This window comes from Piliocolobus tephrosceles, chromosome 10, assembly GCF_002776525.5.
Source record: "Piliocolobus tephrosceles isolate RC106 chromosome 10, ASM277652v3, whole genome shotgun sequence".
NCBI lineage: Eukaryota > Metazoa > Chordata > Mammalia > Primates > Cercopithecidae > Piliocolobus > Piliocolobus tephrosceles.
In genome coordinates this window covers 107,894,934-107,921,353 of record NC_045443.1, presented here as the reverse complement: position 1 = coordinate 107,921,353, position 26,420 = coordinate 107,894,934, and the positions used below count along the sequence as shown (strand labels likewise).

Genomic DNA, 26,420 nt, shown 5'->3' with positions numbered 1-26,420 from the left:
TCGGTCTCCAGGTTCCACCTCCACCCCTTGAACGTGGCCCTCTGAACTAAGCAGCACCTTGTCCTGCTTGATGTCTCCTAACCCTCCCCAAACTCCATCTGCATTACACCTACTGGTCATCCCAGTAACGAGAGCCTAAGTACATTTTCAAGAATATAGTCGAGGCCTCACACTCTGGCTGAGTAAGCTGGTTTTTGGGCTGTGAAAAGCCATGTCCTACTAACTATGCTTTGACATCCCCTGGAGTGATACGTCTTAGCCACAAAGGATAAGACCAAGAAAGGGGGATGGGGAAGTGGCCTATTTAAGATGAACCTATTGATACCCAGAGTTCACTGGTTCAGTTACTTGCTTTCACTAGTTTTTAGCTTTTTAATGAACAAGTAGCAATGTTCTGGGATGATTCCTGGCAGCTGTGAACCCTCATTTTAGCACTACAGACGGCACAGCTCCTTCAGCCTGTTGGTCTGGCTGAAATGCCTCTCCCCACTCTGGCTTTTGTCTGGCTTGGGCCCTCCCAGTCATCTTGTGGAGCCGCTGTCCTAGGCAGCCTGTGGAAGTCTATGAAAGCCACACCTCCAGCCAGCTGATGCCGCACCCAAGTCACATGGCAGGCGCCACAGGCAACCCCGCTGCTCACAGGGCATCAGGGAGCACAGCAGCGTCTGGCATGGGGGTGGCTTATAAGTTAGTGACATACAGTTATCTCACTTGGTAGCAGTCACCTTTAGGCTAAAGCATCCAAATCCCAGGGAAGAAAATACTCACGTTAGTTGATGGATGTTGGAAGGCATTGGAGGAAAACACCACAGTTAGGACTGTTAATGACTTACACACTGTTGGTGAGACTCATCTTGAACATGCGCAAACATTGATCATAGTAACGGTGGTGGTGGTTAGTGCCACATTCAAATAAAAATAGTTCTATACAATATGTTCATTTGGTCATGTGCTATTTACAGATTTTACAAAACACACACATACACACGCACACTTGCCCTTATGTTCTCTACACCAGGCCAGCAGAAACTTGCATAAAATGTACACCACAGATGACAATTAAGTGCCTGTACATTAAGAATACAATTCCTATGACTACCTACGCAGCAGAGCAGGAGCCTTCTTCCCCTCAAGCAGAGTACAACTAAAGTTCTGAGCTAAGAACTGGAGAGAAAGTTGGACATGTCTGTTAGTCCCAGGTAAGCCACTTAAGAGTTAAAGACAAGACAGTTATTTTTCTCTGTCCATTTAAAATGTTTTATTTTTTTAAAACTAGATTGTGATGTGCCACTGAAATAGGCAATGTTGGCGAAACAATGTCTGTTACAATAAAATACATTAGACATTTAAATAAATAACCTTAAAAACTATGTGAAGGGACATAAACCCAGTCGACTGAATCTGAAACAATGTTTTCTGCACAAGCGAGTACAGGCATACCTCTCATTAAAACTGATGTAAACTGAACGAACCATCACAATCCTAAAGAAGCCGCCAAGCAGGGCAGGGGTGAGGTGGGGAGAGGCAGGGAGGGTGGGGTGGGGTGAACGGAGGCCGAAGTGGGTGAGGGAAGTAGCAAACCAAAACAATACTGACTGAGGTAGCAAGACTCTGCTCAGTGCAGAAAAATTGGCTTATGAATAAAAAATTAGACTCTGATACCAAATTAAATCCAGATCATCATGCAAAAGACACAATACATGCTATTTAGTTTTAGGAAAAAAACCACACACATTCATTTCCTAAAATCTGCTGCCAATTAATTTGCTGACAATGTCTGCTGGCTCAACTATTTTTTTTTTTTTATACAAGGATGAGTATTAAACAGAACACTGTACATGCTTTTTCATCTACAAAAAAATATTTGCATAAAATAGTGTTAGTTCTCTGTACATGTCAATGGACACTTTAATTATGTGTATAAAAAAGGAAAATCTTGCCCCACTGGAGTCAGAAAAAGCAAAACAAAATCTAGAGTATGAAACCTCCATCACCAGCCAGTATGTTCATGTGAAAATTCAGCAGAAATAGACAGTTGCTTTAAACAATAAAAAAATTAATTGATTAAGTTAAACATCTTCTTTATGGAAAACTGTCAGTCAAGACCAGAACATATCACTAAAGTTAGTGTCTGTGCTATAGACCCAGATCACCAGGGGCATTATGAGCAGCACAAACGGCCAGGAAATCCCATCGGTGCATGCCGAGAACGAGCAGGATTTGGTGGCAGGCTGCACACACTCTTTACCAGGTTCCAGGTAGTTGCGGGCCACAAACTTGAGCGTCTCGTCCATGAGAATCACGGGCAAGGAGATTTTCAGCACCATCAGCCACTGGGTCACGTTCAGCGGTGTGATCTGGAAGATGAGCTGACACACAGAGAAGATGTGTCATGCCTCCAGTCTCCCCAGGAAGGTGGCTGGTCCCCAGCCCAAGCCCCATCCAACCACTTACTGGCAAGGGTTCGACATAGAGGATCAGGAAGTGGAGTGACATGGACAGGCAGATGGAGCCCACGAGCCAGATGTTCTCCCAGGGGGGCATCCTCAGCAAGGACTGGTTTTCGGACAAGCTGCAGAGCAAGGAGAGGTGGGGGAACGTACCCTCAAAGGCAAGGCACGTGTCACATGGTAGTAAGACCCTGTTGGACTACACTTCAGTAAGGTGGCTATTAATCTGGCACCATCTGCTGACCTAACTCCACTTTCTACAGTGGCGAAGGTGAAGAGAATGTCCTAATGTAGGACAAACTGAGTTGTATGTCTATGTTCTGGCATAGCAGACCCCAGCTTAGTGGGTTCAAAGCTGTTCCCAATTGCCTTGGAGACATGGGCTATTTAGAAATTTCCATTTTTGTCACGGGCTTAATTGGATGGTACCATTTGTGTGAAAGGGTGAGGTTCCTTCCCTGTGGGTGCTGGCATACAGGGGTACCAAAGTTCCTATTTTTGGCCCCCACGGTTTCTTTTAAGGAAGAGCTCCTAAGAAACACAGGGCTAAGCACTCCCACTACTTCCTGGAGGTGACGACAGCTCATGCTTTTAAAACTGGTGTTGCCTGTTCTCCTTTTTGGAAGGGAAGAACTGTCCTGTGATCCTTAATCAACCGTGACTACACACAATCCCCCGGTGCCCTGGCAGCATGCTCGCCTCAGCCTGCCGTGAAGGTGCACTAACCTGTTGAGGGCGTTACACATTTCTATAGTTACTAGAACAGAGAGCGCCATTGTCATCGGGTATGGGGATTCAAAGATTGCACAATCCACGCCTTCAAAGTCCGGGTTGTCCTCTTTACACTGTAGGAAATGACTCTGCAAGAAAAATCCAAATTCCTATCAGCCTAGTATATTTTCTAAGTCCAGGCACCAACCCCATACCAAGCCTAGCACAGACCAGCCCAAGTGCAGAGCCAGCCAAGAGGTTCACCCCAATTTCTCAAGAGAAGCCCTGGTCCTTCAGAATCATCTTAGATGTAACTGTTCATCATTTGAGTCTTAAGATGATTTGAGGGCCGGGCGCGGTGGCTCAAGCCTGTAATCCCAGCACTTTGGGAGGCCGAGACGGGCGGATCACGAGGTCAGGAGATCGAGACCATCCTGGCTAACACAGTGAAACCCCGTCTCTACTAAAAATACAAAAAACTAGCCGGGCGAGGTGGCGGGCGCCTGTAGTCCCAGCTACTCCGGAGGCTGAGGCAGGAGAATGGCGTAAACCCGGGAGGCGGAGCTTGCAGTGAGCTGAGATCTGGCCACTGCACTCCAGCTCGGGCGACAGAGCAAGACTCCGTCTCAAAAAAAAAAAAAAAAAAAAAAAAAAAAAAAGATGATTTGATAGATACCCAAACTACAGAAAGGTCGAGGCCTCACAACACTTCTCATGTAAGGTACAGAAAGAAAAGTGACTGCGTACCAGCTGGTAGAAGGTCACTCTTGGACCACCGTCAGCAGCAATGAACCACCATGCAGCAGCACCCACGGTAGCAGCGCCGACGTAACCTGGGAACAAATAACGACACTGACGCATTTGCCTCTGCAGGGCTCGCTGCCACCGAGGCCATGCAGGCCAATCCCCACAAGGATGAAGATTAAAGACATGGGACGGTGATGGAAACTGGAGCCTGTGGTGCTACCACCACCTGCTCACGCCTGGTAGCCAGAGCAACTAGACCCTGGTTTCTGAAGGACAGGGGTATTTCTGGTACAGAAGAACTGGATAACTTCTCCTCCAGAATGTGAGAAAAAGCACTTGCTCCATCCTGTGCCAACCTTTCCCCTTGCCATGCCTTCTCCTCTCAGCGAGTAGTACTTTAAGGCTGCAAGTGTGTGTGTCCTCCATGTAAGGCTGCACAGTGTTGGTGGACTAGATCACACCATGACTTTTGGGCAAACTAATGCTGCTACTTGTACACAGATTTATTTGCTCCATTAGAGGGCCAGCAGCAGCCTTCTCAGGAAATGCCGTCAGGAGCTAGGGTGGAACACTGAGCAGCATGGCCCTGCCCTCAGCAGCTCCTGGGATTTCCCCCAGTATTAGCTTTGAGTTTAGGAAGTTTATTGCAAAGAAGCAATAAGGTGCAGCAGAGAACACACAGAATTCAGACGAGGTGAATATCCCCATGTGGTAGCACCAAAAATAACAAGTGCATATACCCACTAACCCACGAATTATAATGGAGCATGAAAGCTGCTGGCTGCAAGGATGAGGCGCTATGCATGTCCAGATATGGAAGAATCTGACAAGCAGGAAGAAGGCAAGACAAGGGTCAGCATGGAGGTGTGCACAGCATGCTGCCATCTTTCCGGAAGGGCACAGGGTACATGAGCATCTCAACGCCAGAGGGAAGTGACTGGCCCAAACCCTTTCAACTCTATGCCATAGTGTGCTTTTTGAATTTTAAGTCATGTGAATATATTATGAAAACACAATGCCTTCCTATGGGATCCCAGGGAAGTGATTTCACCTTACTTTCCCAATCTATGAAATGTGGAAGAACCAACGGCACCTGGGGTGAGGAAGATGAGGGCTAAATAGATGATTTATGTATAAAAAGGACCACCCACTGCGCAGTCCTTCTCTTACTTATGGAAACAGGGACTAAATTTTTTATCTTGGTGACAATTATCTATTCAAATCCCACCTATGAACTCTTAGAAGGCAGAACCTAGCATGAATCATTCTTATCCCTTTGCACACAGGGCTAAATCGGAAAATGCTGATGTTTAATTGTTCATTCACAAAAGCCCAAGTAAGGGCAGGATGCTCAAACTGGAACTAACTGTGAAAGGACTTTAGTAAACTGGGTGTATAGTTCATCGAACTGTAAGAAGGCATCTCTGTCTTTTGCTACCCTATACAGGGATAGAAGAAAAAATATGCTTTTAAGGGATGAATTTACAAAATTTCAGATCACATTTTGTTTAAACATCTGTAATATAAAAAAACTGTACTCACAGCCAATAGCCAAATAACGGAAAAAGAGCCACCCGCTGATCAATGGTTCCTTTGGGTTCCGGGGAGGTTTATTCATGATGTCCAGATCAGGAGGGTTGAAGCCCAGTGCAGTGGCAGGCAGGCCATCTGTCACCAGATTGACCCAGAGCAGCTGAACAGGAATCAAAGCCTCGGGAAATCCAAGGGCTGCTGTCAGGAAAATACTGTTTCCAATCAAGAAAAGAAGACAGAGAGCCCAAATGACAACGATTAAATAACTTCACGTAATCCGTAAAACACTTATACCCAATTTTGAATTAAAGCTTTTACTTAGTTTATTACTTAAATTCAGATGACTTGAGGCCGGGTGCGGTGGCTTATGCCTATAATCCCAGCACTATGGGAAGCCAAGATGGGCAGATTGCCTGAGCTCAGTAGTTAAGAGACCAGCCTGAGCAACATGGTGAAACCTCATTTCTACTAAAATACAAAAAAGTGGCCGGGAGTGGTGGCACATGCCTGTAATCCCAGCTGTTTGGGAGGCTTGAACTTAGGAGGTGGAGAGGGCAGTGAGCTGAGATCGTGCCACTGCCTGAAGCCTGGGTGACAGCGAGACTATCTCAAAAAAATAAATAAAAATAAATAATTAAGCTGACTGAGATAAAGCCAACTTTTAGAGGGCAAGAATTTCACATGACTATCTGGTTAAGCTCAGTTTCATGTTAAAGAGGATTCTTTGCATGTTGGGGCAGCTGCAGACAACCCTCCCGAGGGCCAAAGCACCATTGCTTCCATAAGGCATTTCTGTCTTGCCCACTCCCCTCTTCCAACTCAGGCACAAAGACCAAAGCTGCTGCAATCTGGAGAGCAAACCGGGAGAACTGGGCTCCATGACCCATTTAGATAAAGGCATACGGTAAGTGATGCTGTCACAGAGACCTACCAGACAACTTCCCCAACGTTGGACGAGATGAGGTAGCGGATGAACTGTTTCATGTTGTTGTAGATTGCCCGCCCCTCCTCAACGGCAGCCACAATGGTGGAGAAGTTGTCATCCGCCAGGACCATCTCAGAGGCAGTTTTAGCCACCGCAGTGCCAGAGCCCATAGCAATGCCAATCTCAGATTTCTTCAGAGCAGGAGCATCATTCACGCCATCACCAGTCTGAAAGGGAAAGCAATGGTTGGGTCAGCCAATTGGCATGCCACACTCATACCCCTGGGCAAAAAGCCCACTGAATGGGAAGCAGAAGGAAAATGAAGAGAGCCGTAGGTCTCTCGACAAAGAGTTACAGAATTTTTGTTCCTTAAGTTGGTGTCACAAAACACGTTTTACCTAGGAAATGTAAAATTACCAAATAAGTTTACCGAAGTGGGACAAAGGGGACTTCAAATTTATCTGTATTATCTTACTAAAAACAAAAACAGAACCTATGTGGCAGTCAAGAGGAAGTACTTGTATCCACATGGATAAATTTTAAGTAGAAAGGTGAAGACTGCAAAAATATGCAAATTTTTATGTTTCTGAGATGGAGTCCCACTCTGTCGTCCAGGCTGTAGGGCAATGGCGCACCCTCAGCTCACTACAGCTTCCGCCTCCTCGGTTCAAGTGGTTCTCCTGCCTCAGTCTCCCAAGTAGCTGGGATTACAGGTGCCCGCCACCACACCCAGTAATTTTTTGTATTTTTAGCAGAGACGGAGTTTCATCATGTTGGCCAGGCTGGTGTTGAACTCCTGACCCTAAATGATTCACCTGCCCTGGCCTCCCAAGTGTTGGGGTTACAGGCGTGAGCCACTGTACTCGGCCAAAAAATATGTCTTCAAAAACATGCAAAAATAATATTATCTACAGACACAAAAACAGCATTCCCATGTTTTTAATATTTTTGCTGAATTCCAACTTCAGCTACCTCGGGGGGAGAGGAGAGTACACTTACAGTGTGTTTCAAAACTAGTATTTTTGTTTTAAAGAGAAGAAAGTAAATTTAACATAATATACCTGGATGAAAATCAGGTGAGGGGAAGAATACTGGAAATGCTTCATTAACAGCCAGCTCTTAAAGAACATAAAACTTAAAAGCAGGGCAATCCAAACACAGGGTGACAGACCACTGACTGATCACATCCTCAATTTTTGGAAAACTTAAGATAAAAACACGTCGCCTTTAAAAAAGAGACTGTTTCACCAGATTGTTCCTCTGGGACTGATCTGGAAGGCCCTTCTGGGTTTTAAACGACTCTAGGATCTTCCCTGCAAGTAGCACACAACATGCCAACCACTGATTCACCGAATGCTAGAGAAAATACCTACATCATGACAAATTCCAAATGAGGGAACAATGACAAAAAAATCCAGCGGTCAAAATTAGAGTTCACTGTGTGCTTGTGTAGCCCGAGTCACCTGAACATGTTCAAACATGCTCACCATAGCTGTAATCTCATCAAAAGACTGAAGAAACTCTACAATTTTAGACTTGTGGGAGGGTTCAACTCGAGCAAAACAGCGGGCGTTCAGGCAGGCATCTCGCTGGGCAGAGGGGTTGAGTTCATCAAACTCCCGGCCTGTGAAAGCTTTTGACGTCACATCCTCATCCTGTCCGAAGATGCCGATGCGGCGACAGATGGCCACAGCAGTGCCCTTGTTGTCCCCAGTGATCATGATGACCCGGATGCCTGCTTGCCGGCACAGCTTCACGGAGGAGGCCACCTCGATTCTTGGAGGATCCAGCATGCCCACACAGCCAACGAAGGTCAGATTGGTCTAAAATAAGAGCATCACTTTAAATAAAAGTGGCAAATTCTAGGTTTTGTCCCCCAGTTTGAAAAATGCCTCAACATTGAGACAGGCTTCTACATTTTCTTTTCTTTTTTTTATTTTTGAGGCGGAGTTTCACTCTTGTTGCCCACGCTGGAGTGCCATGGCACAATCTCAGCTCATGGCAACCTCCGCCTCCCGGGTTGAAGTGACTCTCCTGCCTCAGCCTCCAGAGTAGCTGAGACTACAGGTATGCTCCACCACACCTGGCTAATTTTGTATTTTTAGTAGAGACGTGGCTTCTCCATGTTGGTCAGACTGGTCTCCAACTCCCAACCTCAGGTGATCTGCCAGACTTGGCCTCCCAAAGTGCTGAGATTACAGGTGTGAGCCACTGCGCCTGGCCGGTTTCTGCATTTTCTTATGAGGGAAAAAAAAAATACCACTACACTCCTGTTACCAAACCATTCTTTAACTCTTGTGCTATTCTGAGCCCACAATACCAAAGCTTCTTCATTTTGTTCACAGCTTTAGGATGTCACATCCTTGATCTTAAAGAATTCTATTCTAAGTAGAAAAGTGGAAGGAATCTCCAACTTGGATCTTTTGACCTTCAGTAACTAATGAATATTCTAGAAATATCCCCAATTAAAAAAAAAATCATGATTTAGATGAGCTGCAAAATGGGGTTTACAAGCTTATTTAAGCTCATCTTGATTATTCTACTTTGAAAATAACAGACTTTTGGCCGGGCGCGGTGGCTCAAGCCTGTAATCCCAGCACTTTGGGAGGCCGAGACGGGCGGATCACGAGGTCAGGAGATCGAGACCATCCTGGCTAACACGGTGAAACCCCGTCTCTAATAAAAATACAAAAACTAGCTGGGCGAGGTGGCGGGCGCCTGTAGTCTCAGCTACTCGGGAGGCTGAGGCAGGAGAATGGCGTAAACCCGGGAGGCGGAGCTTGCAGTGAGCTGAGATCCGGCCACTGCACTCCAGTCCGGGCGACAGAGCAAGACTCCGCCTCAAAAAAAAAAAAAAAAAAAAAGAAAGAAAATAACAGACTTTTATGAAATTATTAACTATGTATGTTTGAAGCAGCAATCTAAATTTTAAGGGTGACACAGCTGGCATGGAGAAAAACAAACAACCACACCTCTTTCTTGGCAAAAGTGAGAACTGTTTGACCTTTTGCTTGAAGGAGTACTATTTAAACACAATGAATCGTGCCGGGTGTGGACAAAGAAACTTTTCATTAGCTAACCTCATATTTAATAAAGTTGGCAGAGTCTTCAAGGTGCATTTCTTCTCTTCTCAGTGGGTTGTCATGAGTGGCTAGGGCCAGGCATCGCAGGGTGTCGCTGCCACTACCCCACTCTCGAATGACAGACATGATCTTCTGTTTGACTCCAGAGGTCATAGGAACCTTAGTACTTCCAACTCGAATGTGGGTGCACCTGTCAATGACACCTTCAGGAGCACCCTGGAAATGTTACAGATTTAGATCAACAATTTTGTTTTACTGGTTCACCAGGATCTTAACCCTGGTAAGAACATCTCAATTGCAATCTGCCATACTTGCCTTCACAAACATCTTGCTCATTGATGTCCTGCTTGGTTTATTTGGTGTACAATAAACCGACATTGACTTTCTGTCACGTGAAAACTCCAGAGTAAATTCCTTTTTCATCAGCTGTTTAATGACCTACAAAGGGAACAAATATGGAATACTACTGGGTGGCAATTTCTAAACTTTTTTACCTAACAAATAGTAAGCACCTATTACATGACAGATGCTAGGAATACAGCAATAAATAAAACGGACAAGTTTTTGCCCTCATGAAACCTGTCCCCTATTTTAGGGGAGAGAGACTAAGATGCAAAAGTAACACAAGTGCTATGGAGAAAAAGGGAAGGGGAACAGAAAATTTGCATATGTACAGATCGTACTGTTACCTAAAGTGGTCAGAAGACAGTGACATATGAATAAAGATGGCCCCATGGGGCCTGAAAAGATGTGCATGAACCTGGTGGGTAGTGGTGAAGACCCACCACGCAGAGAACGGCAAGTGCAGCCTGGCAAGTCCTGGAATGGTGAAGGAGTGCCAACGTGGCTGGAACAGTTTACATGAGCAAAAAGGTGAGACAGGAAATGGCAGAGGACAGTAGAAGCAGGTCATAATATCTCAAAAGTCATTATGGGGCATTTGGCTTTTATGACAAGTAAAAAAGGAAGACAACGGAGGGTCTCAAGCTCTAGTTGTCAAAAATTGGCTGAAGGTGGTCAGGTGCAGTGGATCACCCGAGGTCAGCAGTTTAAGACCAGCCTGGCCAACATGGTGAAACCGTCTCTACTAAAATTACAAAAATTAGCCAGGTGTGGTGGCAGGCGCCTATAATCCCAGCTACTCAGGAGGCTGAGGCAGGAGAATTGCTTAAAGCCGGGGGGCGGGCAGAGATTCTAGCGAGACGAGATTGCGCCACTTCACCCTGGACGAAAGAGCAAACTCTGTCTCAAAAAACAGAAGAATTGGCTGAAGGAAGACAAGGAATGCCATTCAGTACAATGACACTGACTTGAACTAGGGAACATCGGAGGTGAAGAGATGGCCCCAAGCGGAGCTGTCCACCAGAACTCTCTGAAAGATGGCAATGCTGTGGCCACTATTCATGTGGTCGTCACGTGTGATGGATAAGCACTTTAAGTGAATATGGCCTATAGGGCACCTAAGGAAGTGTTTTTAGGTATTCTAAGTAGTTTTTTTTTTTTTTTAAGTATTCTAAGTAGTTTTAGATAGCTAGTGGCTACTGATTATAGTCATGAGACCAGAAGAGATCATGGGAGTAACTATACACAGAAATGGCTGAGAACTATGGGGCCTTCACCTCCTGGTGCTATGTGAAAGACCCAGCTAAGAAGACCTCGAATGAGAGGCCAGGGAGGGAGAGCAAGTGTGGGATCATGGAAGATAAATGAAGAGGTGCTTCAAAGAGGGAGCGAGTGACAGCACCAAAATAGGTAAGATGAGGACTGAGAATTAACCTTTGGCTTTCCACCGTTACCTACAACTAAGGATACCCCTTCTCTTCTAAAGTTTTTATACTTTTCTTGCCTATTACACAGACCAGGAATGCCAGTATAATACTGAGTAGAAATGGTGAGAATTCTGTTGTGTTAGCATGGTCTCTGTGTAAACACACCGTCAGCGTTGAAGACATGCTTTTACAGTCTTAGTTTGGTGTGATACATGAGTTTCATCATATGCACCTACTGAGGTGATCCTACCGTTTTTTCCCACCTTAATTTGGTTAATGTAGGGAGTTAATTACATTAATTTGCTCCTACTCACACATACTTAAAAAATCATCACAGAGGCCGGGCGCGGTGGCTCAAGCCTGTAATCCCAGCACTTTGGGAGGCCGAGACGGGCGGATCACGAGGTCAGGAGATCGAGACCATCCTGGCTAACACGGTGAAACCCCGTCTCTACTAAAAATACAAAAAATTAGCCGGGCGAGGTGGCCGGCGCCTGTGGTCCCAGCTACTCGGGAGGCTGAGGCAGGAGAATGGCGTGAACCTGGGAGGCGGAGGTTGCAGTGAGCTGAGATCCAGCCACTGCACTCCAGCCTGGGCGACAGAGCAAGACTCCGTCTCAAAAAAAAAAAAAATAAATAAAAATCATCACAGAAATCCCCAAGAACATCAGCATCTAACCTAGGAAGCTACGAGAGGACTGAAGCCTGCTGAACTGACTAGATGGGGCTCAGGGCCCTGCAGCAATCCTGCTGGACTGCCAGCCACTGAACTGCCTCAGGCAGCAAAGGAATGGGTATGAGTGCTACGCTGGATTCTGTATCATCTCAATCACATGTGTGCTTAGTTTCAATTAAGCATTTGCACCAATGGCACTGGGATGACTAGAAGAACACACAATGATTCTGAGGAAGGCGTGGACCTACCCAGGTGAGAGGTCTTGGGCTGGGAGTGGGGGAGGGAAATCCCTTTCTTTCAGTACTATGCTGGCCAAGAACCACGGACCTAGCCAAACAAGCCATGGGGCCAAAACGCCGGACCTGCTCTCTCTGCTTCTAAACTACACATGGGTTCCTGCTGTCTCAAGTGGGAAGGGAAGCAAAGAGCTTGTGTTTGGAACTCCTTAGTGAACGAGCAGCATGATAGCTATTTCTGATCCCTTGGTGAAGGGATGTGAAAAAGATGGGACAAGGGAGCTCTGGAGCAGGGAGACATGAGGATGACAGTGTTGCCCGTACTTGTGTGGCCACTGGCTAGTGAGCCAGTGCTGGTTCAGCCCTATGACATGACTTGTTTCCCATCACTGGGCAGGAGTAGTCAGAGGTCTAGAATCAAACAACTCAAACCCTCAATCTGTGAAGCTGAGTTTTCAGGCTGCCTCAGATTTTTAGTTATACCAACTAATAGATCACAGGCAGCGCGGCTCTGCCAGGATCCATCTACTTGTTTACTGGCAGAGTGAATGGTCTAAAATGGAGGCAAGGAGCCTGGACTGCTTTGGGTTCATGGAAGACACATGGGTAGAGGGAAGAAGCCAAAGGTGTGGTCCAAGGCCTTCATGGCTCTGAGATTGCTATTTGCGAATTGTGTATCAGTTTACTGAAAAGGAAATCTGTACTTCAGCTGAGACAGTCAATTCCAGTGTGAGTTTTGCTTTCTCAGGACAGTACAAAGGAGACAAAATGCTGCCTCACACTAACCAGAAGACCATGCCACACAGTCACGGAAGGGCTCGGTGTCCCTACCTGCAGGCTGGACAGGAAGGTCTAGAACTTTTCATCCTGAGATTCTGTGTGGTCCCTAAAATGCTTGATATCTGAGGTTATTAAGAAAACAGGTATACTCCTCCCCCACCCAACTCAGGCTGTACTACCCCCCAATGACACAATGCTTCCTCATTTACCGCTATTACCCAGGAAGGGAAGAAACAGTTTAATACAAAAAGCATTAAACGTGGTGACAACTGATCATTTTGCTAAATGAGGCCTGCCTTTATACAGCTTTGTATGACAACTGGAAAAGGCTGAGTTTTACCTCTCTCCTCCCCCAGACCCGTTTCTTCAGGCATGCAGGACCTCTCCCCTTCCCATCGCTCCTTATTCTACCTGGGAACCCTAAGTTACAACAATGTCCTATAAAGAGGCCGCAAGTACTGACTGGCAACCCCATGGTGATGACAGACAGGTAGGTCTGACGCTAAAAAGAGGTATGTTTGGCAGAACCCAATTCCATGGGAATCCAAGCTCCACAGCTAGGAGACAGTGGGCACTGAGGATGAGGCTCTTTGTAGGCAAATGGTCTGGTGGACCTATTAAGAGGACCACGTGGCTGTGCAGACCCTGGACTGCAGACAGAGGGTATTCACTCTTAAGATAGTGTAGGAGGGCTCTTGCCCAACAAGCAATCAGCCTATCTGCCATATAAAAGGAGCAGCTGCTGCGGCCACACAGCCCAGGAATGATGTTTCCTGAGTGGTGGTTTGTGGGGGCAAGAACCAGACATAGACTTTGGGAGCCTGACTTGTGTCCCTAAGCTCCTTCTGCTCCTTCTTGGCTGCTTTGAGGGCATCACACTCCTTCCTCCAATACATCCAGCTTCCACAGTTCCCATTCTTGAGCTGCTTCTGTAGCTTTCTTCTTCTCTGCCACCTGTCCCTGGCACCCACATGACTGACTGACCCACACAGACTTTGTGTATTGTAACATCTTATCCGCATATCGCTTCTCATCCAAGCAATCATCTACCACTTTGGCCAGGATAGGATAAAGGGAGTTACCCTTCAAGCCTTAGTTTTTTTTAGATGGGGTCTGGCTCTGCTGCCAACGCTGAAGTGCAGTGACGCTGCAACCTAAACTCTTGGCCTCAAGTGACTCTCCTGCCTCAGCTTCCCAAAGTGTTGGGATTACAGGTGTGAGCCACTGCGCCCAGCTCATTTCAAGTTCTTTTTTTTTTTCCATTTCAAGTTCTTAAGCTGAGCCAAGTGACAGGCAGGGGGACCAGTCTTTTGAGGAGACCCAGGTGCTAGAGACTCAATGAATGGCCAGTGTCCACCAGCAGCCATTGCAAAGTGTTTCTACTGAGGTCTAAGCTCCCCAGGCTTGTGAGGCCACAGAAATCTAAGGGCAGTACTGCAGGAGTAGTAGCTCTTTGACAGGAACCTCACTCAGGTCCAACTCACTGTGGAGACTCCCATCCTTGCTACTGGCCCTTGTCATAGTGATGCTGGTCGAATGAGCCCTGGCTCAAAGACTCTGACAGGCAGAAAGAAAAAGGCTCAGAGGCCACTCATTTGTTCAGTGTATAGTGGACAATGTCCGTGCCCTCTGCCACTGCCACCACCACCACCACCACACTGACCTTTAGTATTTGGTTATGCTGATCTCATCAAATGATTTAAGAAATGTTTGATGCCCAGGCGCGGTGGCTCATGCCTGTAATCCCAGCACTTTGGGAGGCCAAGGCGGGCGGATCACCTGAGGTCAGGAGTTCGAGACCAGCCTAGCTAGCATGGTGAAACCCCATTTCTACCAAAAATACAAAAAATTAGCCAGGCATGGTGGCATGTGCCTGTAATCCCAGCTACTACGGAGGCTGAGGCAGGAGAATCGCTTGAACCTGAGCAGCGGAGGTTGCAGTGAGCCAAGCACTCCACGTCACGGCACTCCAACCTGGCGACAGAGAGAGACTCCATCTCAAAAGAAAAAAAAAAAAGTTTAACTGAACTGGAAAAGAAAGTGTGGTAGTGTCATAGCTGTCAGGGGAAATAAGGTCAAAGGAAAGTTTTAAGATAGAAAGACACTATTATTTCCCCTATGCTGAAGAACATCTAGTAGAGATGGAAATCAATAATGCAGCAAAGATGTTGGGAGGAGGTGGCTTCTGCTAGGAGCAAGAACACTGTTCACAGCACTATGGGAGAAGGCAGCCCCTATGGGCACAGATGGTCGCTCACAGAAATTAGCTATTCGTTGCTTTTATTTTCTTGGTCAAATACACAGGAAGAGCATCTTATGTGAGAGAGAATATGGGGAAGGAAATATTATAAGTTTGAGGAGATAAGGTATAATTAGTTTTCTAAGAGAGTAGGACAGTGCAGACACTAAGTGTATATAGTACAATTGATAAGCAGCATGAACAATAAACCAGGCTCAAATACTCACTGAGTTGCAGGCATTTGCACGTTCTATTTTAGAAAGACCCTTCAATTCGGTATCAAATACATTCATCTTCTCTACTAGGCAAGTGAGAGCAGTCTCTGTAGCTTCTCCAACTTTTTCATACACACCCTTTGCCTGTATTGGTTAAAGACACAGAAAGTAGAAACAAGGGAGAAGCACATAGATAAATCTCTCTCTAATATTTTTTTCCACAAAAGCACAATCTGCCCTCTATTACAATTTTTTTTTTTTTTTAAACGGAGTCTTGCTCTGTTGCCCAGGCTGGAGTGCAGTGGCGCGATCTCGGCTCACTGCAAGCTCTGCCTCCCGGGGGTTCACACCATTCTCCTGCCTCAGCCTCCCGAGTAGCTGGGACTACAGGCGCCCGCCACCATGCCCGGCTAATTTTTTGTATTTTTAGTAGAGACGGGGTTTCACCGTGTTAGCCAGGATGGTCTTGATCTCCTGACCTCGTGATCCGCCTGTCTCGGCATCCCAAAGTGCTGGGATTACAGGCGTGAGCCACCGCGCCCGGCCCTATTACATTATTGTAAGGCCATTTTTATCCTTCTCTGGAACAGGTGACCCAGATAATTAAAAACATACTCAAAGTACAGGTATGCATGTGATCTCATTCTAGTAAGTAGGTTTTTCATTTCCCTTAAACATAAGATGACATCAATCACAGTATTTATTATTTCACCCAAACATAAGAAGCCACTGATCACACTATTAATTCAAAGAGTGCCTTCACATAATAATGTAATTCCATATCACTGCTTATCATTCTGAAGAGTTCACATTCTGTCTTCTGACAGGGACTGACTTACCTCTGAGACAGAAACATACCCTTTGCTTTCAGGAAAGCATTTTCTATCCTGGGTTTTATTCATTTATAGTAAGTATGCTATCAACAGATAAGAACATCATATATACTACAACTTTTAGTTAACTAACTGCAATGCTCAGTCACAGAGGATATGTGAAAGGCTCTCAGCTTTCTTTGGTGAGGTCATGCTGGCCCCGCCATAAGGTCCTGAATGGAAAGGGGAAACAAAATCAGGCACCCGCGACTTTCGAAAGGGAGGAAGGAAGGCTAGACTTTCATTCCACCCACCCCACCCCTGAACTAGGAACAGCTATTTCTTCTAATTTATGAAGAGACTTACCTCATTGTAATCCAAAGCAGAGTCATTACAAAGAGCACAAATTGTTGCTAATTCTACCAGCCCATCATACTGGTGACATTTCACTGGTTTATCATCTTTATGCCTGCCCAAAGAGAAAACACTCTTAGAGCAGGGTGTGGTTGCCGCTATTGATTCCCCCCCCCGCCCCCCAATTGTTTAATAATGAAAACAGAATTTTTGGGACAATATACTGGAAAAAATTCCAAAGAATCTGATGTCAGAGCCAATATTACACGAAAACAAAAGAGAGAATGCATCTCTGATATCAGAAATCAATCAGTAAAAAGACCAGAAATTCTTAGTCAATTCAATTCTTCCACCACTGACATCAGTGAATAACAAACACAGATCCCTCTTGAAAGTTTGGAGGCCAGAAGATGCAAAAAGATGACTGGATTATAACCTTTGTTTCATCTTTCAAAGTTTCTGTTTTAAAAACATTTACTACTTTAGTAATAAGTGTTGTCTTGAGCCACATTCAGAAAGCTATCTTAACTTTGTAGACATGCTGCAAATCGATACAAATACTAAACTGCCACATGGGATCCTTTAAATGAGGAGGAGGGTTACTCACACTTCTCCAATAGGTGCATAAGTTGATCCAGTTATGGTAAATTCATTAAGGGAACAAGTATCACCTTCCACTCTGTCCAGAATGAACATCTGTAGGGGTAGAGGGCATCACAGTATTTAAAAGGGATTTTAAAGAAATACTACACAAATAAACTACCTTTGTTAGCTTAAGATAAAGGCAAACAACCTTTTTCATTTACAAAAACAACTTTAATAAAACTAACTGAGGCTCACTTGGCATCAGCAGTACTCTAACTAGCTTATTTATAAGCTTACTCTAACTAGCTTAATTATATTAGACTGCCTCACCCATCACACACCTGACCAATCGAGCAGTATGAAAAACAGCATCACTGAGGTGCTGAATGAAGGAGCAGCAGTGGCACCAAAGACAAAACAACCCACACAAAACCCAAGTTATGAGGACTACCGGTCAGGAAAAAGGTCAGTTTCAGAGAAAAGTTACTCTTTAGATTGCTCAGAATTCCAGATTTCAAATGGCTGGCTGTGAGAGTGGTATTAGGCAGTCCTGCCCTAGAGCTAAGCACAAAAGCTTGGGAAGAATAAACTCACATTTCAGAGTTGCATAAACATTTCCCAAGTAAAATAAGACAAACTGCTTCCCTGCTCCTTCCCACTTATTTTTATTGTGGCAATAGCTCATGTTCTATGAAGCTGCATAACTATATGTATACAGTAAGGAGCCCGCAGAGCTGAATGAACTGATGTTCCCTAGACAATACAGACGGAAGCATGCTTAGGAAAGGATTAATTTTATTTTTTAAAGTGACATAAGCTATTTTCTTTTCTTTTTTTTTTTTTTTTTGAGACGGAGTCTCGCTCTGTCGCCTGGGCTGGAGTGCAGTGGCCGGATCTCAGCTCACTGCAAGCTCCGCCTCCCGGGTTCACGCCATTCTCCTGCCTCAGCCTCCCGAGTAGCTGGGACTACAGGCGCCCGCCACCTCGCCCGGCTAATTGTTTGTATTTTTAGTAGAGACGGGGTTTCACCGTGTTAGCCAGGATGGTCTCGATCTCCTGACCTCGTGATCCACCCATCTCGGCCTCCCAAAGTGCTGGGATTACAGGCTTGAACCACCGCGCCCGGCCGCTATTTTCTTAAAGATAATTTTTCCACTGCTTGATTTGCATTCACAAATTATAATTCAGAAGCCCAGTTTGGAAAAGTAAGATTTAGGCTTGTGTTTTCTTTGCAAATGAAAAGTTTTAAAACCTCCTCTAAAAAGAAAAAATTACAGAAAGTGATGTAAAACTATAGTTTCTCATGCTTTCTCTGAAATATGAGCAATTAATAATCTGATCAAATCATTCTCTCAGGGGAATTTAAAAAATGTAAAACTCAAGTTAAAAAGGCCATGTTGAGTCGGGCGCAGTGGCTCACGCCTGTAATCTCAGCACTTTGGGAGGCCAAGGTGGGTGGATCACGAGGTCAGGAGCTCAAGATCAGCCTGGCAAAGATGGTGAAACCCCTCTCTACTAAAAATACAACAAATTAGCCGGGTGTGGTGGTGGGCACATGTAATCCCAGCTACTTGGGAGGTTGAGGCAGAGAAGTGCTTGAACCCAGGAGGCGGAGGGTGCAGTGAGCTGAGATTGCACCACTGCACTCCAGCCTGGGCGACAGAGTGAAACTCCTTAACAACAACAACAACAACAACAACAAAGCTATGTTGTGTTTTAAAAACATAATTTCAGGCCGGGCGCGGTGGCTCAAGCCTGTAATCCCAGCACTTTGGGAGGCCGAGACGGGCGGATCACGAGGTCAGGAGATAGAGACCATCCTGGCTAACACGGTGAAACCCCGTCTCTACTAAAAAATACAAAAAACTAGCCGGGCGAGGTGGTGGGTGCCTGTAGTCCCAGCTACTCCGGAGGCTGAGGCAGGAGAATGGCGTAAACCCAGGAGGCGGAGCTTGAAGTGAGCTGAGATCCGGCCACTGCACTCCAGCCTGGGCGACAGAGCGAGACTCCGTCTCAAAAAAATAAAAATAAAAATAAAAAAATAAAAACATCATTTCAGAGCAATTTGTCTTGCATTCAATAAGGAAATCAATCTTTATTTTAAAATAACTCTTTTTTTGAGGCGGAGTTTCACTCTGTTGCCTAGGCTGGATGGAGTGCAATGGCACGACTTGGCTCACTGTAACCTCCACCTCCCAGGTTCAATTGATTCTCCTGCCTCAGCCTCCCGAATAGCTGAAATTATAGGCACCTGCGAACACGCCTAGCTAATTTTTGTAGCATTAGTGGAAACGAGGTTTCCCTGTTGGTCAGGCTGGTCTTGAACTCCTGACCTCAGGTGATCCACCCGCCTCGGCCTCCCAAAGTGCTGAAATTACAGGTGTGAACCACCGTGCCCAGCCAAAAATGTGAAATTCTCTGAGTCTATAACAAAGCTCAAAATATTCTAAAAGACATTCAGAATTTGAATCTACATGAGCTAAATCTAAATGTACTTAGACATTTTTGACTGTGAACAAGCCAACCATTTAGGATATGCAGGATGAAAATCTTCCTAAGTCAAGGGCAGTTATGCAATACCCACTGCAAGAAGCCTCCTGCAGAATACCAATTAGCACCAGCTTTCTGTTGTGAGGTAGAGCTTCACTCAGAACACGCAGGCTTTTTCTTTATTAAAGAGAGCATTTTAAGTCAAGCCATTCAAGGGAGAACAGAACAAAAAAATTTTTATAATGAACTGGGAAACTGACATTTTAAAAATTACAGTTTTACACATGGCTTACTTTCATGGACATAAAGACTATTCTGAGGAATTAACGCTTTTAGGCTAAGTGAGACACAAAATAGTACATAAGAAATTTCCTTTCTCTTCCTGAAACAACCAGTACAATAAAACTGACTTTTAGCCAATTCATCCAACCTTTTGGTTCCAAAAAGTAAGAACTTAAGTAGCTCAAACACCTTAATATCCTGGAGAAACCTAAGACAAACCTAGAAGCTTTTCACTTTGAAAGTTGGAACACCCCAGTTCTGTCAATTCTAAATGTGGGTTTGGACTCACAAGGAGCTTGCGGGGGAGGGAGAACCTGTATCTAAAAAATCATCATGAACTTAAAATTGGCAAGATAAAAATTCACAGGGCTTCACTGATTATAAAACAATTTCCGATGTTAAAAATAATTATCTAAAACTGACGATAAGGCCAAGATAACTACATCCTTTCAATATCATACAGAAGCATTATTTAACAAGCCCATTCTAGGAAAACATAACACTGTGCTATTAAATGCTCATATTATATGAGGTTTCCCTATAATTCAGCTGTATAATTATTGCATTTATTCAGTTGTTACTTTTCTAACAGCAGGTTTAAATTATTTATTTTATCAAAGGATGGTCAAAAATTATACAATGGCCAGGCACGGGGGCTCACGCCTATAATCCCAGCACTTTGGGAGGCCGAGGAGGCGGGTGGATCACTTGAGGTCGGGAGTTCGAGACCAGCCTGACCAACATGGAGAAACCCTATCTCTACAAAAATACAAAAACTTAGCCAGGTATGGGGGGCACATGCCTGTAATCCCAGCTACTCGGGAGGCTGAAGCAGGAGAATTGTTTGAACACAGAAGGCGGAGGTTGTAGTGAGCTGAGATTGGGCCATCACACTACAGCCTGGGCAATAAGAGTGAAACTCTGTCTCAAGACAAAACAAAATGAAAACAAACTATACATATAGATATATATATATATATATATATATATATATATATATATATATGATGAATACACACAATAAAGCAAATTAAAAGCAATTTTAGTCAGCCCTCTGTATCTGTGGGTTCCACATCCACTGTCAACTAAACAGCAGATAGAAAAATAACTGTGTCTGTACTGAACATGTACATTTTTTTCTTGTCATTATTTCCTAAACAACAGTTTAACTATTTACATATCATTTATAATATTACATTAGGTATTGTAAGTAATCTGGAGATGATTTCAAGTATACAGGAGGATGAACAAGGTTATATGCAAGTACTGAAGCATTTCATTTCAGTGACTTGAGCATCTGCAGAGTCTGGAATCTGAGGGAGGTCCTGGAACCAATCTCCAGTGAATACTGAGAGATGACTGTATCTACTTTTTAGGAAAAAGCATGCTTCATTCAACATGTGATAGAAAAACCAACTAGGACTTCAGGTAGAGAGGTTAACTAGCAGCTTTCTCTAGAACTTGTCTTTTAACATACACCTAGAGACAGAGGATCAGGAAAACAAGGAGGCTGAGTGTGGTGGCTCATCCTTGTAATCCCAGCTCTTTGGGAGGCCAAGGCAGGAGGATCACTTGAGCCCAGGAATTCAAGACCAGCCTGGTGACATAGTGAGAACCTATCTCTACAAAAAATAAAATAAAATAGTGGGGCATGGTGTCATGCACTTGTGGTTGCAGCTACTTGCAAGGCTGGGGTGGGAGGACTTGAGCCTGGGAGGTTGAGGCTATAAGTGAGTCACAGCTGTGTGTCTTTTTTCTTTTCTTTGAGATGGAGTCTTGCTTGTCGCCCAGGATTGAGTGCAGTGGCATGATCTTGGCTCACTGCAACCTCTGCCGCCTAGGTTTAAGCAATTCTCCTGCCTCAGCCTCCTGAGTAGCTGGGACTACAGGTGCATGCCACCACACCCAGCTAATTTTTGTCTTTTTTCGTAGAGACGGGGTTTCACCATATTGGTCAGGTTGGTCTCAAACTCCTGACCTCAGGTGCTCCACCTGCCTTGGCCTCTCAAAGTGCTGGGATTACAGGCGTGAGCCACCGCGCCTAGTCTTTTTTTTTTTTTTTTTAATTAAAGGAAAATATAATTTCTCTAATTCTCTTACATCTAATACAAGTACATCAGCCACGCAGATGTCCTGTATTTCATGAAACAGTTTTAGGAATTAAATGATTAGATTCTCTCAAATATTAGAAATTAAGCTCAGGCTATACACACAGCCCACAGAAAGGTATGAAATTACAAATCAAAAGTTTTGATGGCATGAAGGCATATTGGTAGGATGAACAAAGAACTACCACAGAGAATATCCTAAACTACTCCTCTTACCCTGCAGACTGACATCTGGTTTGTTGTAAGTGTACCAGTCTTGTCCGAGCAGATAACAGAAGTACAACCAAGGGTTTCCACAGACGGGAGGCTTCGAACAATAGCATTTTTCTTTGCCATTCTGCGAGTTCCAAGAGCCAGGCAGGTGGTGATGACTGCAGGCAGACCTTCAGGAATGGCTGCTACAGCCAGGGCCACTGCAATTTTAAAGTAGTAAATAGCACCTCTGATCCAGGACCCTCCATGAACTGGGTCATTGAAGTGACCGATATTTATGATCCAGACTGCAATGCAAATAAGGGAGATGACTTTGGAAAGCTGTTCCCCAAATTCATCTAGTTTTTGCTGAAGGGGTGTTCTCTCCTGTTCTGTTGCCACCATTTCATCCCGGATCTTGCCAATTTCAGTGTTAACTCCAGTTGCTACCACCACTCCCATAGCTTTCCCAGCAGCAATGTTTGTACCCTAGGACAGAAGTAGAGAATTGGTCACAAGATGAATACCACATCCCAACTTAAATACCAACACTGGATTTTGACTAGGGCACCCAGATTCTCAACACATTCTACTAGGCCTTCCACTGGCTACTGTTCAAGCAACCAGCCATACAACTGTGACAACAGGCAATGCTCCATGTGGTACTTACTTATACCAGGCAGCTCTGTAATGACCCACCTAGATTTCTATTTGCAGACCATCTTCAAGCAGTGCTCTAACCCTTCTGTGTTCCCAATTTTTCAAACTCATATAGTTCAACTCTAAGCATTCTCCACCTCTGGCTCCAACAACTCAAGGCCCCTACTTTTCTCACTGTAATAGGAAAGGCAACTAGCCCCATGGGCTATCTTGAGAACCCCTAATCATGTGCCAGCATCCAAAAATCAATGAAATTAAGTGCGTGCAGTCTCTCCTACGCCATTTTAATTTCTAGTGTTATAAGAGAAGGACATGGCTTCATTATTTTCAGGGTAACTCTATTTACTTACTATGGGTAGTAGTCAGGCTCTCATACAAACCCACAAATGTCCCCAACTTAAAATCATTACAGATTCCAAACCAAAAATCCATGCATTTCCTCACTCTTCCAAAATTTTTCACGTCAACAGAAAAAGTGAAATAGTAAAATGAACATTCATATACTTTGCACTTAGATTCACCAGTATTAATGGTTTGCCACATTTGCTTTCTCTCTCTCTAAACACACACCTTCTTATTGTGAACCACATACAAATAGCAGCTGTCATCTACATAATTTTGAAAATACCCTTTATTGGCTAAGGCTTTTCCAAACAAATCTACTTTTCAACTACGTTTGCAGGTAAGAGTTGGAAGATGTTTGAGCTGGTCTTTTTTATTTTGGTCCCCCAAAACTTGCTGATTAAAAGACATCTAACTCACACATTATGTTACTGCCATATTCTGACAGCTAAGTCTGACCATGAAAAGTATGATTATCCTTTAGAATGATAGCCAGTGATGGTTGGCTGTGAAAAACGTAACATTTGTGGACCATGAGACTTTAGAAATGTCTCTAATTAAAAACACATTTCATAAAGTACTTACAGAAAACAGCATGTTCTTTTTATCTTGGTTGACAGCTCGTGGGTCAGGGACGGGGTCAGTGTGCTTGATGACAGAGACAGACTCACCTAAGCAGGTTGTGAGACAGAAAAAACAGATCTCTGTGACCCACACCAAGAACCTAGAACTCTCATTCATGCCCACCTATTACCACTCTTGGGATAATGTCAGTGAGAGAAAAGGAGCAAAAGGCCAAATTCATTCAAAGGAGGTAAGCTGGGAAAATTTAGTAATGGAAATTAATACCAGAACAAAGGGTGTCAGGATAAAAATCAACACAATTCCAAAATAAAAAAGTGAATTTTCAAGTAGAATCACCACTGATTACCTTTATTTTCTGGAGTAACTATTCAAATTAATTCATTTTTCGGTAATCATTTTATACTCTGATACTGTGACTATATTATTTACATATTTGTTGTATACTTTAATAAATACTTTAACATATATACTGATACTTTTTTTTTCCTCCCAAGACAGGGGTCTTGCTCTATCACTCAGGCTGGAATGCAATGGCACAATCAAAACTCACTACAGGCTCAACTTCCCGGGCTCAAGCCATCTTCCCAATGTGGCTTCCTGAATAGAAGGGCACCCAATACCATGTCAGGTTAATTGTTTGGTATTTTTTTTGAGAGACGGGGTTTTACTCTGTTGCCCAGGGTGGTCTCCAACTCGTGGATTCAAACAATTTGCTCATCTTGGCCTCCCCAAAGTGCTGGAATTACAGGTGTGGGCCACCACATCTGGCTATACTCTGAAGTAGCAATTAGCAAGTGTACTGGAAAGATCACACAGTAAATAAAGAACTACTTTTTTTTTGAGATAGAGTCTTGCTTTGTTGCCCAGGCTGGAGTCCAGTGGCACAATCTTGGCTTACTGAAACCTCTGCCTCCTGGGCAATTCTCCAGCCTCAGCCTCCTGAGTAGCTGGGATTACAGGCGTGTGCCACCATGCCCGACTAATTTTTGTATTTTCAGTAGAGACGGGTTTTGCTATGTTGGCCAGGTTGGTCTCAAACTCCTGACCTCAGGTGATCTACCCACATCCGCCTCCCGAAGTGCTGGGATTACAGGCATGCGCTACCATGCCCGGCTGATTTCAATTTAAAAATCACGTCACAGATATATAATTAGGGTCAATCTGAGTAAAATATGTCTCTAAATAAGTCACAGGTAGCAAACTTCACTCTCAATATTTGACCAAAAAAATTGATTCCACAAGTTAGCCAAAAACTACATTATGATTACCTAATGAAAGAAAATATTCGAGAACCTCTATGAAGTTTAAAATTTTTTTTTAAACTTTTAAAGTTTTTTATTATAGGCTGGGTGTGATCACTTATGTCTGTAATCCCAGCACTTTGGGAGGTTGAGGCAGGCAGATCACTTCAGGTCAGGAGGTAAAGACCAGCCTGGCCAACATGGCAAAACCCTATCTCTACTAAAAATACAATTAGCCAGGTGCAGTGGTGTGCGCCTGTAATTCCAGCTACTAGAAAGGCTAAGGCATGAGAATTACTTGAACCCCGGAAGCAGAGGTTGCACTGAGCTGAGATTGCACCACTGGGCGACAGAGTGCAATTCTGTCTTAAAAAAAAAAAAAAAGTTTTTCATTATAGAGACTATAACTGCTCTCTCAAATGCCTGGCCACAAGTGATCCTACTGCCTCAGCGTCCCAAAGTCCTGAAATTACAAGCATGAGCCACTGTGCCCAGCCTAAAAAGTATTTAAATGCCTGTAATCCCAGCACTTTGGGAGGCCAAGGCGGGCGGATCATAAGATCAGGAGTTTGAGACCAGCCTGACCAACACAGTGAAACCCTGTCTCTACTAAAAATACAAAAATTAGCTAGGCGTGGTGGCGCACGCCTGTAATCCCAGACACTCAGGTGGCTGAGGCAGGAGAATAGCTTGAATCCAGGAGGCAGAGATTGCAGTGAGCCAAGATCGTGACACTACACTACAGCCTGGGCAACAGAGCGAGACTCCGTCTCAAAAAAAAGTTTTTAAATGGCAACTGTGTCTTTAGGGCACACTATGAGAATTTCACAAATATAACCCAACCATTTCCCCAACATTTTATGGCTTAACTGGCCTCCAGTTTGTTGTTGCTAATCAGAGTTTTAGTAAGTAAGCTATTCATAAAGAAACAATACCAAAAAAAAAAAAAATAGAGCCCAGGTTACTCACATCACTGTCTCCACAACATTAGTTGTTTTTCAAAACTGATAATCAGATAAATCTTGAGAGCCTTTAGACTTTATATTTACTATTTAATCCAAGTTAGCATTGTATTTAAAGTTAATTCTTCTGATAAACTTACTTCCAGTTAATATGAACCCTCCACCCTAGATTGTACTTTTATCACACAAAAACGGGAAAATGTTTCAAACAATTGTGCAAACTCCAGGTAGTACAACTTTCATCTCTTATGGGGCTAACTTTTGTTAACTGTGTATCTGGATATTGTAAAGATGGACGCAACATTAGCACTCCTCCAATGAAAAAAATTACAGCACTGGAGTCTATTTTTCTTGCCTGGAAAAAGGACATCGAATAAGTAATTTGCTTTCCACAAAACAGACAAGTCAACCTTAAGATTATTCCCAATGGTAATGAACAAATT

At 44.2% G+C, this 26,420-nt stretch overlaps 1 protein-coding gene across 1 annotated transcript in view; it reads right to left on the bottom strand.

The window, feature by feature from the left end:
• Positions 1–1,233: 1,233 nt before the first annotated feature.
• The window catches only part of ATP2A2 (ATPase sarcoplasmic/endoplasmic reticulum Ca2+ transporting 2), a 69,290-nt gene continuing 44,103 nt past the window's right edge, over positions 1,234–26,420 (bottom strand). The window contains exons 7-20 of the mRNA XM_023202286.1: positions 23,775–23,860; positions 22,212–22,676; positions 17,138–17,226; positions 16,543–16,645; positions 15,377–15,508; positions 9,765–9,887; positions 9,447–9,665; positions 7,854–8,189; positions 6,373–6,593; positions 5,451–5,653; positions 3,909–3,994; positions 3,177–3,310; positions 2,455–2,572; positions 1,234–2,369 (exon numbers count right to left, since the gene is read on the bottom strand). Of these exons, the coding sequence (XP_023058054.1) occupies positions 2,100–2,369; positions 2,455–2,572; positions 3,177–3,310; positions 3,909–3,994; positions 5,451–5,653; positions 6,373–6,593; positions 7,854–8,189; positions 9,447–9,665; positions 9,765–9,887; positions 15,377–15,508; positions 16,543–16,645; positions 17,138–17,226; positions 22,212–22,676; positions 23,775–23,860 (2,585 nt within the window). The 3' untranslated portion in view covers positions 1,234–2,099. The remainder of the gene's footprint in view (positions 2,370–2,454; positions 2,573–3,176; positions 3,311–3,908; positions 3,995–5,450; positions 5,654–6,372; positions 6,594–7,853; positions 8,190–9,446; positions 9,666–9,764; positions 9,888–15,376; positions 15,509–16,542; positions 16,646–17,137; positions 17,227–22,211; positions 22,677–23,774; positions 23,861–26,420) is intronic.